General features: G+C 40.3%; 1 protein-coding gene across 2 annotated transcripts in view; it reads left to right on the top strand.

Annotated features, from left to right (window-relative positions):
• RARB (retinoic acid receptor beta) overlaps positions 1-16,254 on the top strand; it is a 313,192-nt gene that overhangs the window by 259,455 nt on the left and 37,483 nt on the right. For both annotated transcript variants that reach the window (XM_066319996.1, XM_066320005.1), the window contains one exon: positions 8,221-8,362. In XM_066319996.1, coding sequence (XP_066176093.1) covers positions 8,221-8,362 — 142 coding nt within the window. The remainder of the gene's footprint in view (positions 1-8,220; positions 8,363-16,254) is intronic.

The following is a 16,254-nucleotide window of genomic DNA, read 5'->3' on the forward strand; positions in this document are numbered from 1 at the left end:
AATCTGCATGTCACTGCAGGGGCATAGCTTGGTGGAGAATTTTTGTTTATTTTTACGAGGAGGTCCACTACTTTGTTAGAGTAGCTGTTGTTTATTGGCTTTATATTGTAGCTCTGTGCCAAAAAAAAAAAAAGCCAAAAAAAACCGCCACCAACAACAACAACAAAAAAACAAAACCCCCAAAAAACCCAAAACCAACCAACCAAACAAACAAACAAAAAACCAAAAAAAAAAAAAAAAAAAAAAACCAACCACCAAAAAACCAAAATTAACCTGGTGTGCGTCCCAGTAAAATTATGACATTGTCCATGGAACATGGTCCTCCCACTCCAGCCATCTGAAAACCCAGTAGATAAAAACAAAGACATGAATTATGAGCGTAAACCAAAATCAGTCATACAATTGAGGGATAGCAATTTGGAAAGTCTTCTGTGGTACTCTGCTTCCATGCAGGAGGGAAGCTACATAAATGGTTTGGAAAAGTGTCATTCTTTACGAAGAAATACTGCACTTAATTAATTCTTGCTCCTGGGAGGTCAACCTGGGGCACTCATTATTGTCTTAATTGGTGGTATAAATCCTGAGGCACTGGAGGGGAAGAGAGGAAAAAAACGATGAGCAGTTAGCAACATACAGCCTTTTGGATAAGTGCTGGCCAGTTGTACAACCATCCTAGTGACATTTTATGGTTTTATTGGGTTATAGGTCTGATCCTTCACAAATTAGGTTAAAGGGAATTGATTTGCATAAACAAAAGTATAAAACAACAGCAAAATGCAATAATTCATTCCTGAGTTCTCCATTAAGCTGTGTGAAATAACTCAGAAAAGCGCTTCTTTGATCTCCTGTTATTTGTATTAAATTATATTCATTACTCTTCCCATCTGGAGTTTCATAGCAGGCCAAAAATCATCCTACAGACATGACTGAAAGGAAGTTAACTGTAACTTTTTAATTATATACATTCCATCTCCTTTTTTTTTTTTTTTCTTAATTTGAAAAAAGCAGATGGAAGCGCATACCAGTGCCTTCCTCTCCATTTAAATCACTGAAGTGGAGAAGCAGAAAATCTCAGCCGTTCTTTCCTCTCACATATTGTTTCAAGGTGATGACTGTTCTGTCTGGAGACTTTGACATGTTTGCTAAAAAGGTCAAGAGTTCAGTGAAAATCGAAATTGTGGAAAAATACGTGCGTAGTCCTAGGGATGCTGTGGTACCCTTGCTGGAAGAATCCGGTTGTTGCAGATTTGCAGACGATGGAACACATCTCCCCTGTTTTGTTGGTAGCTGCCTCACTGCCAGCTGGCCAGCAGAAGTGTTTCAAACTCCCCAGGAAAAAAAAAAAAAAAAGTAGTCAATGTTTTGATGATTTAAAGAATGTTTTTTACATTAAACCAAGGTTTGTGGAATCAGAAGATGTTTTGGCAAGGGGTACAATAAAAAATCATGTTTTTTCCCAGCCTCAACAGGGGCTAATGGCTAATTGGCATTACTAGCCCCATGAACAATTTTCTTCAAGCTCGGTTACCGGAATTTTTTGGGTTTGCCCTGTGAAGCCCATATGATCTTTTTCACTGTAGAAACTATTAGGATTTATCAAACATGGCCTGCTCTGTCATTGCTGGTGAATTTTTTGTAGTTGCAGATGAGTATCCCCACTGTGGTAGCTTAGAGAGGAGTGACATGTTCCTTGTCTGTTCATCCATGTCCTTTGGGCCCTTTTCTCTTCTTAAGAAATGTGAAAACCCTGAGATATTTCAAACTTTTCCATTTGTGTAACAACAATGAAAAGATAATAGACCTTTTTTCCCCATAGTGGGTTGCTCTTGAATCCACAGGTCTGTATTTACATATGCAAGATGTGAGATCACAGCTGCTTATTTTTATTGCGTTTCAAATTCTGTCGATTAACAAGAAGGAAAATCACTGCAACACTGGTTTCAAGAGCAAATTTAGGTTTCTTTGGCCATAGAATCTTAGGGCTGCTCTTCATCTGCAGAATGAATGGCCAGACAAGCAGAAGTGTGGATGGCGAGCTGGAAATACCAGCAATGACAGACAAAGCCAGAGCCCTTCCCAGGGCAGGCTGGTGCTGAGCTCCTACACCACTGGCTGGCTGATATTTCTAGTTGCTCTCTACCAGCTCTTAAAATTTGTTTTTGCAAAGATCTTCCTATCCTGCCCTGACATACATCATCAGCACAATTTGCCTCCTTTCTGGCAGCAAGCCTTCCTTTACTTATTGTTGTAGCTGCTTCCATTTTGTGCCAGCAGTGGTTTCCAGCCACAATGTCAGACGATTAATTTGTTTATTCTCCAGGCCGTGACTTCCAAAATGTGATAGACAGTGCAGACATCCTGGAAAAGTGCTGTGCAACTGGGAATAAGCTCATTTGAGCTTCCTTTTAGATAGCTGCTTTGGCAGCTTTCATTACTTGCGGGGTCTCCTATTCTGGACGTATCCATTTTGTGGTGTTTTGTCTGTGTGGTATCACCTAACAGCACATGCTGGTTTGTAGGTCTTTTGTAAGCCTTTCTATGCAACTCCACTTTCAGGTTTGCATGTTACCAAGGCCTCCCAGAGTAAGTATTTCTGGTTTACAACTAAAAATTGTGTATCCTTGCCCTAGCTTGGCTGTCGGGCCTACCAGGATTTGGTGAGTCAGGGTTGTTTTTTTTTTTCTGTGACTGCTGCCACCAGTTATTAAAAACTCTGCGAACTACAATATAGTTGCAGTTATACTGCAAACTACATTTAGTTCATGCAGGTACCTGGGCAATTCCCTGGTCATAGAACAAAACATTTTTGTGTAAATCGCATCACTGAGAGATATCTTAAATGTCTGTTGATGCTCCAGAGAGAGCAGGAATGGGAATTTTACCTTCTCTGAATGCAAGGTTAGCAAGCGTTTACAGGGTTAGCAAGGATGGAGGGTAACAAATGATTAAAATAGAGAGATTGAAAAGAGGTCATGCACCACAAACATTTCTTTTGTAAAAAGTGCACATACTTGCTCAGCCCCTATTTCAGAATAAAGCTAAGGGCAGAGGTTTCAGGTGTGTCGTGGGCTGGATTTTCTTTTCAGTTGTTACTGGGACTTATCTTTCCTCTCAGAGCTCAGTCAGAGTTTATAAATGACTGATAAACTGTACCATGGAAAAGTCTTTCCTACTCCTTTGTTTCTTTTACGATAAAGAAGCAATATGTTTCACTCAGAAGCTTATTTTGCAAATTTACCTAAGAATGGCCTCTAAATCTGCAGGAGTCATAGCTGGCTGCCTGTATTTGGGGGTAATCAAAGCTGAACCAGATGAGCCGAACACGCTGTTCAAACAGATTGAGCTTGCAATAGCCCTTCTCTGCTGATTACCCTGTCCCTAGCTTGGAGTGCTAGTTTTCAGCCTGTAAGCCCACTATGCCTACAAATAAGACTTGGCAAGCCCTGTGCTGGCAAAATATTTTTTAAGACATTGTTGTGATCAAATGATCTGTCTCTTCATGCATGTGCGTAATTTGAGCTCTAAATCATCTGCCTTGCCAAAATCAACTGGACAGTAAAGGAGAGGATGTTGTACAGATTCCCTATCAAATATAGAAGGGGAGGGTAGCAGTTCATGCTAACAAATCCATAAGACTTCTTGAGTTTGAACATTTAACCTTATCTTGAAGGCTCCTCTCTAATGAGGTCTTTTGTATTCAGATATCCAGTGATATAATGACATTCAAAATATTACTGAAATAGTTAATACTCTCTGTGGGCACTTTCTTCTGTACTAAGTTCTCAAAGTTTAACTCATTCACAGGCAACTGCTGCAAAAGTAAGTGGTGAATGGGATGAGGTGGTTTCTTTGGTATTGTGTTGAGGTTGGATTGACTAGATTATTTACTTCTATGCAATAGACCTAGGAAGCCAGGTTTGTTTGTTGCTTGATACATATGGTTTCACATATCACTCTCTACTTTCAATGCAGCAGATAAGATATCAACACAATTAAAAGTGAAAAATAATCTGTCTGCTCTGCCACTGGTGGATGCTCAGGGAACACACGCTGATACAATAGATTTCTGAATAATTTATACTCAGCATTTTTTCCTTGCACTCGGTAAATGAGGATGCCTAATGTGGCATGGTCAGAGTGATACTCTATCTGTCATCCATTAAGATAACAAGATTGGTGGGCCTGGGAGGAGCATGGCATGATACACAGAAAAAATGAGATTAAAAATTGAAATGTTTGTCCAAAATGTTCTGTGTAAAGGATGCTGATAAAAGCAGCTCAGAAAAACAGAATTAATTCAAAACTGTGATTCCCACAAAGCTTTGTTTTCTCCAAAATAAAAACACAAGATCCATGTTCCTTTCAAAAGTTGTGGATAAAAGGAATATCGGAGTAAATCACTGTTCCTGATAGGCCTTCAGTAGCTTCCTCTACTTTAAATTCAAGTACTTTGTAGGTGCTATCAAAAACAATTATGTATGACAGTAATGCTTTATGTCTCACAGAATTGCATTTTTTTTATATTCATAAGCCTTTTTAAATTACAAAGAAAGAATCATTTGTGATTGTTTTTGGCACTGGAGTGTCTCATCTCCTATCACAGGGTGTTAATTTGGACGGGATGCTAAAATATTTGCAAAAAACAATGGCTCATGTAAATATTCAGCCAAATAGATTAATTTAAAGGTGACTATATTATAGTAGGTAGTACATTGTTTTCCAAGAGACCATAGGCAGTAGAAGTTGATTAATTTATAAGCAGTGGTGGTTTTCAGTCTCTGAAGTTTTTGACAACTTCTTAACATCAGGTCACATTTGGATTTTCTTGGTTTTTGAAGAAACTCTTGGGGTTGTGAGATCAGATGAGAGTCATTTGACAGAAATCACTTGGAGGAAAACTTAGGCTTGCTTCTAACTTCAGTGTTTTTAGTGAAACGGCCACTGTTATTATACCTGTGCTATTTGGAATCCAGCCTTGAAAGAGTTTAAATGTGCTTTTCTGTTTAACTGGGCAGCAAGCACCTGCTCTGCCTTTTCCATGTCCTGCACAGTTTTCTTTTGCTGCAGAGCTGCAGTCGGGGTCCAAACCCCTGCAGAGGCAAAGACAGGACATTCTGTTTTTTCAGCCCAAATTCAGGAAATGATCCTGCTTGCTGTGCCATCCATAACTTGTGGCTGCACAGGACCAGGCTTCTGGAGGCAGGTAGGGAAACTGAGCCCCCCATAAATGATGCTACTCACCCCCAGTGCATGAACTCCTGTCCCTCCTCTTAGGATGGCTTGGTTTGGGGCTTGTGTGCAAAGATAACTGTAATCTTTGTGCCTGTCCAGAGGAAAATTTAAAAATCGAATCTTTTGATGATGTATTGCTGAGCTTTTAAAATGAGTTTGTCACAAATCTTACAAGGAATGGCGACCTGAAGAATAATACTTGGGAGTGGGCACTAATACACTGTTAAGAACCATGTCCTTAGCTTTGACCAATACCACATTACACCTTTTGTTCCCCTGAATATTTTGTGTAAACAAGTTCATTTTTATTTATGTTCCATGAGTAAATCCAAGAAGAAAATAAAATATGGGTGTTAAAAAGTAATTTGTCAAACAGCAGTCAAAGATTCCATGATTAGTATCCTCCTCTATATCTTTCACTCTGTGGAGGACATTGCCTAGGGTGGTTAGGCTGATGAGGAAACTCTTCCTTTTGACCTGGAGATCTGCTATTTCCAAATTTGTTCTTCATAAGCCTTTTTTATTAGTAATGAGTTCATCAATGCTTTATACTTGCTGCCTGCAGATGGACCACATTTTTCAGCTGTACTGTGTGGTCAGTTTTGTCTGGTAAGGACTGAGGCAGCCTCCTCTGCTTTCCTTCCTGATGGGCTGTAATTAACCCCTGGCTTATAAGGATGCACACCCTGCAGCTATATATCAGAACAACTGATCAGTAGGTGCCACTAGCGACTGGTTATATTTTGGTGAAGTACAGATGTATTTGGAGGACTGTTTATTCTTTTCCCAGTGTTGCGTGACTTGTACATTTGGGCTATTTAGTTTCTTGCCGTATCAGGCGGGTGATAGGAGAATAATGCCAATGGTGGCTGTGAATGTTAAATCACCTGCAGCAGCACTGGATTAGGCTGGCATGGCTGCCATAGAAGTTACCAGTTTTGGCTTGTCCTGCATCTTTCCAGCTAGAAAGTGATGACCAAATAAGCCGTAGAGAGACCCTTGAAACAGCACAGTTCACATTTTCTGCTTATTGAACGAAACCAAAATAGATGCCATAGATGCCTCACTGTTGTTAGCCACATCAGCAATTACCCCTTGAAATAGCACAGCTCACATTTTCTGCCTGTTGAATTAAACCAAAATAGATGCCATAGATGCCTCACTGTTGTTGGCAGCCACATCCGCAATTACCCCAGAGCTGGGCATCACAGGCGAATATCAAAGCAAGAAAGGAGTGAATATTTCCATAACTTTTCTTTTTGGCAAGTAAACAAATGTACATATACTTGTCATACTTGCCATTGCAACAATGCAAGCAGTGTTAATGATTACAAGTGTAGAATATAAAATAGCAGTTTTTATTGATAACTTGAAAGGTTTAAATTATCAAAACAAATAGCTTTAAATTATTCTTCTGTGTCCAGTAGCTTAAGGAAAAGATATGGAGGGTTTTATTTACCTGTTTGACGGTAGTATTAAGTATCTTCTATATCAGAGGAGCTAACCTCGGGATGAGGCTTGCCTCTGCAAGAGCTGCATAAAACTTTTGCCAAGGGTTACGTGATTAAGGAGGCATTTTTCAGTACTGAGTGAATCTGAGGTATTTTCATAACATTAGCATCTATAGCACGCTGGTTGTGCAAGGAATTTATGACCAGCCCTTACTGCCTGCCCTACCACTCCCTGATCATATAGCCAGAAAGTCTCTCAGTCAGCTCCGAACGATGGGAGTTTTGTCTTTTGAACTGCTCCCGTATCTCGGCGAGCGCTTCGAGGAGAGCCGATTTTATAGCTCTCCATGATTGCATCTTCAGACAAATGCACTGTGGGCACAGAGCTATCGTCTGCGGCATCAAGCTTACAGCTTCCCTGTAGGGTGTAAACATGTGGCTGGTTGAAGAGTTTTAACCTCTCAAGCCCTCCAACAAATATTAAATTGCTAACTATTCTTTCATAATGCTGTGATGTTGACTGAAATTTGACCCTGGTGCTTGCTGAAACGATTTTCAAAATCTGAGTGAGAAGGTTAAATAGTGCTGTCAAATTTCCAAATGTCTGTTGTAGAAATACTTTCTCTGAATATCTGTGGGTTGAGCTCTAAAATGCTTAAAGTAATCCTCTTTTTTTTTTTTTTTTCTTCATTATTACATGATTTTATCTAAAGCTTGGGGGTTTAGTGCAGATAAAGAAATGAACTTGGATTTTGCCTCTTTTCTGTGCCACCTAACCTTACCATTTATGGCTATTTTTCTCTTTTTTATTTGTTGAAGGCGGAGTTCAGTCAAATGGTGTTCCTTAAGCACAAACCAGACCTCTAGGTTTTTAAATTTCTGTTCAAGATCATTGTAATTACTTGATTATTTTCACAGCTGTATCTGAGTAAGAAAAAAAGTGCTGTAATTGGCAACTTTTACAAATTCACAACTTAATAACCTGATACTGGAACTCTTCCACCTGCAGAAGCCTCATTAATTGCTGTAGGAGTCTCAGCAGTTAAGAGACCTGGGTTTCAAATTATTTCTCTTTTGAGGTGCACCCTTCAAACTAGAGAATCTCTGCAGTAACAAAAATAGATGACACCTTCAGGCTGAGAGAGTCTGTTTGTTTTTGGATGAGTGTCTGACTTCCAAGTCAGATCCATTAGGAAGGCTGTTGTTTACCCAACTCATTACTTGCATTCATAAGCTCAAACCATTTTTAGTTGAGCTTTTTGTAAAATCTAGGACTTTATTTCCTGAATGCTCTTACTAGTTCTAACTTTGTTTATTTTGGCCTTAGGTTGCCTTAGATAATTAGTTTTTATTTAAGAGATGAGTCTTATGTTGCAACAAACAGTACTAAATTATAATAAGACTGAGTCTTTAAAGACGCCATACTCCAGCCATCACTTTGAATTTGTTTTGTTGTTTTAAAGCAACATTTCGGCCTGTCTCTAAGGTTCATGGAAAGCTCAGAAGCTTACTTGATTTCTTTTTTGCTTGATTCCAGGGCTTTTTCCGCAGGAGTATCCAGAAGAACATGGTTTACACATGTCACAGAGATAAAAACTGTGTTATCAATAAAGTTACCAGAAATCGCTGCCAGTACTGCAGACTACAGAAGTGCTTTGAAGTGGGAATGTCCAAAGAATGTAAGTTGAAACAATTTATTGTTTGTCATATCCTACATATATGTGGCAGTCCTAAACGGAAAAAAATTATTATGCAATTATGTGACTGAAGCCAGTATCTATGTTCCTGTGGAGGCAAAGGTACACAACTTTAGAGCTGTATTTACAAACTTCTGAGTCCTTAACTCTGCAGCCTAAAAGCTGTGTGCTCTTACTGCCTGGAACCTCTCTGAAAGGTGAAACGAGCTGGCAAATGCTCTTCTCTAAAGCTGCAAAGCCAGTAAACCTGACTATGCAAAGCATAGTCCAAAGGATTTTCTCAAAGGATTTTCCTCTCCCTTCTTTTCTAGAAATCTCTGGTTTGCCCTTTAAATTAACATTTTAAAATATTTATGTAGAAATATGTTTTTCCAGTTTATTGATATCCCCATCAAGATTGAAAATATAGCTAAAAAAGCCTTTCTTAGATCCCGTGGGTTAATGCTTCTTAAACTTTCTCATTTTTGATTGGATTGATTGCGGTAGCAAAAAAGTCTCTGGTGTAGTGATCTGTTCGATTGCTGAGGGTTTTTACTTCTATCAGTGATGTTCCTGGTGTCAGTAGGTCAATTCCAGTAATAACCACTACAGAAATTTGCAGTGTGTGCATGAGAGAGCAGGGAAAATTGCCCAGCAGCAGTTCTTAACTTTGATTCACCCACAAGAGTTTCTTGGAGAGAGTTTAAGATCACAGGAAAAGAAAAATTGACAATGATGAGGCATTCATATCAGAACTGTGATTTAAACCGGTTCTCATCTTCAGCATTTTACATCCCTGAATTGTGTGGGACAATCCCAGTAGTTCCCTTCTCTGTACTTGGTCAGGAGCTAGAGGTCCTAAAGTTACATTTGTCCCTCCTCACTGCATTCCATTTCTCTCTCTCACCCTCTATGTCCTCTCAGAGAAAGAGTGTTGAGAAGTGAAGAAAGAACCAAGTACATCCTTAGGACCATTGTGTTGTGTTTCCAGCTCCTTTTCATAAAAATGTGAAGAGTTGTGGTAATTGGAAAGTTTCAAGCTAGTGAGGGAGGAGGTCTTAGGATTTCCATAATTTCACTGTCCGTGTTGGGTTTTCTAGTTTTCTTGTGTGCCTGAAGTGCACTTATCTATACTTAGGTATAGATCTGTTGGAGTGGAGACCATGATGGGAGTAAAGGAGAGGGTAGGCTAAATGTGAAGATATAAGATTGAATGAGGAGGATTTTATTGATACCTATTTCACTGCATATGTACATGTGTACATGAAGCTTTTTTTTCTTTGATAGAAACAGTATGATGCAGTTTGGAAGAGAAGAAAAATCACTTTCCTCACCTGAGGGCTTGTTGATCTTGAGTTCCTAAGGGCTTTATTGCTGACGTGAAATAGTAATCTTATTAAATGCAGTAACGTCACACTGGAGTAGGTTTTGGAAGAATGAGCAGTATTTCTAACACGTTAACCAAAGTTACTTTGGATAAACTATAAAGACTTACTGCCTTTTAGGTGATGGATTGTTTTCTCCCATAGGGTAGCTGGAGCTTTGCCAGCAGGAATTAAGGTTTTGCTCTGCCTGTTTCCTGGGGTGAACTGAGTGAAATTGCCCTTTGGCAGTTGCCTTTATCTCAAAATTCTACAGGCACCGAAAGGGGGATAACAGGTTGGAGGGGGAACAGAGGATCCTGGAGAGAAGTGAGGGATGTCCTCTGGCTGCATTTCTGTAGAAGGCATTTGCAAGGGAACAGAGAAATTATTTTAAATGTCATCAGTTTGAATGCAGTGTGTCTTGTCTTCTGGGTTTAAGAACTAAGTCTGAAGTGATTCTGTATTATCCCTTCATAAACAGGAGCTTTTCATCTCTTAAGAGATTTGAGAAACTATTTTCTTATCTGACCTTCTTTCATACATATCTCTAAGTTTCAACTCCATTTCTTTAGAAGTTTATGTAAACAAAGGCACATCTGTCATTCGGATTTTTCTTACCAGATAGAGGTTTTTCTTTTTCCCCTAGTGCATTATTCACATTTCATTTTTTTGTCTTCTTACAATTCTGTTATCTTGTAATGTGAAAGCCATGAACAAAGGACAGAAAAAAGTATCAGAGAAATCTCATAGGGAAACAATCCTACAATGCTCAAACCAGCCCCAGATGGGGAAAGTAATCATGATGGCACCTGCAAATAGGAACCCCAAGGTCTGTTCCCAGGAGCTAAGGAGGAGTAGATGCTGGGTTTCAGTATACAGAGTAATCTGTGCTTAAAAGCTACAGTTGTGTGTTTATTTGTTCTGTCTTTAAAGGGCGTGCAAAAGTACTTGCATATGCAGCTCCCTGTGAGCTTAATGAGCGCTCCTCACAAACATCAGAGGAGAGATGGGAACTGGGTGCATAGCCAGTGTGATAAGTAGGGGTTTAAGAATGGTGGTACAGTGTTTGAAAGAGAAGAGATACTAAGCATTTCTTGAGTGCTTTTATCTTGTTTCAGAGAATGAAGTGAGATGATGAAGGAATGCACCAAATTTGCATTTCTTTATAGGTTGTGGAGAGGGGGAAAAAAAGCTATCTTCGACCCCGTTTTAAACTCCCCAGATCTGATCAAGAGAGGTCAATAACTACACTACCTCCAGGGCAGGAGTGAAGCTATTTGCCTTGTGATAATATCTGCAAGACCTGCTGAAACTGGATCCCCCTAGTGTAGGGACCGTCTTTCATTGTGTAGTCCCTGTTGCAAAAACTTTGTGCTCCAGATAGTCAAGACAAAGAGTGTGAAGGGAAACGACTTAGTGGTGACTGCCTTATCATCCTACAACAGGACAAAACACAGCTTGAAATAAAACCCTGCTGTCTTTAATCAGATACCCTTCCTTCAGAAAGTCCAGAGCTTTGTCCCCGAAACTTGAGCTGCAGCTCCCGGTTCAGGGCCTGGAGCGAGTCCCTCAGAGCAGAGGGTTTGGGGATTGTTTCGTGGCTGTCCCTCCCCAGCCCATGTACGAGCGCTTAGGGGAGTGTGGGTGCAGCTGAGGCTCTGGACCACACTGCACACGACTTCTGTCCTTCCTAGCCTCCCAGTCTGTTTGGTGTTTCTAATTACCACCTAGAGACAAACGGTGATCACACAGGAATATTTTTTTTTCTCTGCTGCCGAAGTGGGAAGGCTACTTAAGGCTGACAGTGGCTCATTATGTGATGGAGAGCCTTAGGAAAGTAACCTTTGCCCTTCGATTAGGTGATCTCCGCGCCGCTGTCGAAGCGCCATCCCCGGCGTGCCCCCAGGTGCCCGCTCGCAGTTGCCGGGCTCCGGCCCCGCGGTGCCGCGGAGCTCCGGGGGTCACACGTACCGCGCTGCCTCCTGCAATTACGGCGGCACGCAGGAGGCTGGGCAGAGCTCTTCGACAAGAAAGGGCTCTTTCAAGCAGGATGCTGCAGCAGTCACTTTGTAAGGTGAAGCCTGCTCATAAAGAGAACCTAAACTGGATTTTTTGTAGGGTATAAGGGAGAAGAAAATGGAGCTCCCTTCTGACACATGTGCCCAGCTTAGCCCAGCAGCTCCTCAGCTTCCATCCTTTTTCATAAATTGTGCAGACTGCAGGGGCTGTCACTGGACTTGATGATCTTTGGGGTCCCCTCAGACACAACCCAGCCCACGCACCGGGGTGTGATGCAGAGAAGCCCTCTCAATAGTGGCATAAACCTTGTCTGCAGTGAGCTCTAATAGAGCGAAATTATGTTTATAAAGGCACAGAATTGTTCCAGATTACTTCAGTGCACTGAAGCAATGTTCAGATTTGCAAATCTGCTTACAATTAACCTCTCTGGAGGGAGGGAGAGAAAGAGGGAATGCAGGGAAATTATCAAGAGGAGGAGAGAATCTGGTTTCTGTGCTCTGTAGTTGTTGGGTTTTTTTTTTGTTTTTTTTTTTTTTTTTAACTTGCCCAGAAATATCTGTTACTCTCTGTCACAGACTTGAGCCTTATAATATTTAAATGTTCATGCTTCTTGGAACATAGCATTACGTTCTGCTACTGAACAATGGAATGAATGGATTTACTTATTTTCATTCTGGTTGAAATTGGCAAAGCAGGAAACATCAGCTTGAGGAGCTGTCATGTTTGTATTTTTTATTTCTCTTTAATTTTTTTCAGACTCCCTAATGAAGCATGATTCCATCTGCAGTAAGTGGCTAAGTGGAGGGCTAGTCTGCATAGTTGCATTTGAGAAGTTCATGCAGATTTCACTGATGTAATTTTAAAGTGAATTAGAATACATGCAATCTTTATTTAGATGTTAGTCACAGCTGAACTGGGGTTATTTTATTCTTTTTAGCCAGCAGGAAGCACCGGATTTAGGAATTGTTTCTGCTTTGCTACAGGCTAGATTTTCAACTGGATTCTTAAATACCACGCAGTGGCTGGGGGCTTTTTCAAAAATTCCAGAGTAGTTGCCTTGCCTGTTAACTTGCTTTCTCGAGAGGCAGGACCTAAATATCAGAGTGGAAATCACAAACCCCTGAATTCTGTTTTGGGACTAATTCTTCTCTCTAAACCCTACAAGCTGATTATTCTGACTTTCCTATCTTAAGAGGTGAAAATTATGTCTTTTCACAGGAGCTTGGAGAGCTTGTATTGTAAGTGCTTTGAAAGTAGAGAGATGTAAACTGTGAAAATACCAATTAAATTAAGAATTGGAGAGTATAGATAGTGGGGAAGCTATGCCCAAGCCATAGAGATCACGTGTTTTTCATTTTGATTTTAAAGATGGATTGTTTTGGAGATTTTTGTCAGTTGCTGATCAGATAGAAAAACTTGTATTTTTTTTTTTTTTCAGGCTGTAAACTGGGAACTTTTAAAAGTTAATGCCAAATTCTCAATATCACTGATGAGGAGGTTTTTTTAAGATTAGAGCAAAGCTAATGGGGAAGAGTCTTGCTGCAACAAAAACCACAGTGCTCTAGTGTCAGCCTTTGCTCTGCCAGGGATAATGCACACTTTGTTATGCTGGGTGGCTAAAAATTATCTACATACAATTAAAATTCTCTTGTAGAGAACTGGGTTCTACTTGTTGTGCATTGTTTCTCATGGTTAAACAAACATCTCTTGCTTTTCACATAGTTTTTTGTCTTCAAAGACAAGATCTGCTTTTCCTTTCTCCTTTTGGGGTCTGCCTCTTCTGTGTTTTAGCCTTTACCCCTGATTTTGCATAGCTTTCACTTGCCAGCTTTAATGTTTAAAGGAGCAACTTAGATTGAATGTTATTATCCATAATTTACTCTATGTTCTGTGAAGATGGTTATGTAATAGCAGTAATTGCATCAACTCACCTAATGAGCTTTCCCTCCAGTGCCATGTACAGCAGATTAATAGCCCATGAATTCATTTGCAGCTCGTTGTGTTTCAGAAAAGTATTTCAGGCAGCAATTAATAAACTGCTAAAGAAAATAACATAAAAAATGATTTTTTTTATTATGTTAACTCTCCAGCTGAACAATTTATTGGCACCTTTCATGATGTGGCTAAGTAAATTCTCTCCTAATTCCTCAAGCAGAGTGTGATTAGTGAACCCTGCTCAACTCAAGACTGTCTGGTAATTAGTCTGATCTTTATATACTAAAATGATAGGGAAAAGTAAGAATAGCATTCTAATGTTCTCTTTTTCTCCTATTCCTTGCCTTTCAGGCATTATGCAAATAGCTGTAACTTTAAACTGCAGCACAGCTAGTGCTGCAAAATTTTTTCCCCCCTTCCTTGCATAGAAACCCTATAATCGTGTAAATAAGAATTGAAGACCTCGGCCAATAAACAACCCCTGGCACTGTTTCTGCGCTGCGTGGTGTGGGCTGCAGTGTCCTGTACCTCCCAAGTGGTGGGACAGAGCCCGAAGCAGGGACCCGAGAAAGGTCACGGGGTGCTGCTGCCCTGAGGAAGGTAAACCAGGGGTCAAATGCCACTGCAGAGGGAGATGCCAAGGGAAAGGCATGGAGAGGGAAGAGAGAACAGGGAAAGTCCTGTGTTTTGCAGTGTAAAAGAGGGTAAGGTGATTGAATCCAACAGGAGAGGAGCAGCAGTGAGATGCCAGGGCTGCAACCACCTTTGCAGGGAAAGAGTCTGGGGAAAGGGGGAGAAACTGCTGCATATGTCCAAACTTGCCAGGCTGCTCTAGAATTACTATTTCCATGCTTTTTCTTTTGCTTGGTGCTAGTGCTGGGGTTTTTTAAAATTGAATATCTTTATCAAGTTTTTCATGTTTTACATAATTTCTTTTTCAGAAGAAGCAGTTATCTTCCTGACACTACCATCCCTACTCTCTCAGTCCAAAAGAAGTGCTTGGCTTGTCTTCAAAAGTAGTAAAATATATATTTTAAAATATTTTCCCTCATTTTGGGCTCTCGAGGACTGAGTAAGCATAAAGGGAATTCCTTCAATAAGCTCATACAGAGATTGATTACATGTCCTCAGCTGGAAGTTACATTAAGACTTATTCACTAAGGTATAGCTACCGTGGTGAACTTTTCAACGCTCTCTGCTGTCTCTATGACAACACAGATCCTGGCAGAAGTTACCAGGGCTCATGTGCTCTCTGCAGCCTTTGTCTGCATCCATCAATCCTAGTCCTCAACGACTGTAAATGTGTGCCTTTCTTACGTTTTTGCTTAACAAGGTGTTTTATTAAATTTGTGACACTTCTAAAGTTATTACACTGATCATTTGTACTGCAGTATGCAACCACGCTCTAAAAGAGAAGTGCTTTAGGAAAGGGCTTTCTGAATGGCTCTCAGTCTTGTCGTGTGGAAGATACTCAACTGAGTGGCGCAAGAGTCCTTGTACAGCTTTTCTTTCATTACAGGTGAAACTTAAGATAACTAGAGCCAGGAAAAGTGTAATGCACACACAGCCTAATTTCTGCTTAGACCTTCAGCGCACTCTAGAGAAGTGCTTGCTACTGTTCAGTGCTCTGGCAAAGTCTTCAAATCTTGCTGAACCCATCCATACTTTAAAGGAGCCCATGGTGTGTCTGTTGGTGCTTGCAGCTCAGGTTTCTGTGACAGTCCTACCATATGCCACCTTCTGCAGAGATCCTTCTCTGGAGGTTGGGCTCTTCCTTGAGAATGGTTGGCATTGACAGAAGTCTAATTTTCATATTTTTCATTTTACACCTTTGGGGTGTTTTAGAGATCATCAGATCCTTTCTTCTTCATCAGTTTCCCAGTAAAAGGTGTTTTGAGTGGATATATCTTACATAGATCTTGTTCTTTTCCTGGCCTTTTTCTGTTATTTCTCATCCCCAACTTTGGTTTATAGCATTATTCCAAATTGTACATGTAAAGACATTGGCTCTACGCATTTGTGTTGCCTTTGCAGGTTACCTTTTCCTCTTCTTCAAATTAGTATCCCAGCTGCTTTCATGGCAAAGGAAAAACCTGAGTTATCCTTTCTGCCTTGTCCTGTGCTGGGCAATGCTGCTGTAAGAGCAGATGGGAAATCTGGAGGTAGCCAGTCACTACTCAGTCCTTACACTCCTAAGAATGATGCTGAGGCCACATTTGCTTTGTCATGCGGACGTAACTGCTGAGACCCCAATCCCATGACCTCAAAAGCTTTGTTTCAGAGCTTCCATTCTTCCTTTATGCACTCAGTTCACTGCTTCGTATTCCTCATTCAGATCATTTTGTTGTTTGGGGACGCAGGGCATCTTTGCATCTCTCTTTCTAATTGCCATTGTGCCATGTGGCTTGTGCTTTCTATACTGGCCCTTGTGGTTTTTCTGGTATCTTTTTTTCTCCCTTTGAATGTGTGTGTGTTTTTTGGGGGTTTTTTTTTTTTTTTTTTTTTTTTTTTTTTTTTTTTTTTTTTTTTTAAATCCCCTGATTTTTTTTTTTGGTTGTTTTGTTTTGTTTTGGGATG

Source organism: Sylvia atricapilla, chromosome 1 (genome assembly GCF_009819655.1).
Source record: "Sylvia atricapilla isolate bSylAtr1 chromosome 1, bSylAtr1.pri, whole genome shotgun sequence".
In the NCBI taxonomy this organism is placed as follows: domain Eukaryota; kingdom Metazoa; phylum Chordata; class Aves; order Passeriformes; family Sylviidae; genus Sylvia; species Sylvia atricapilla.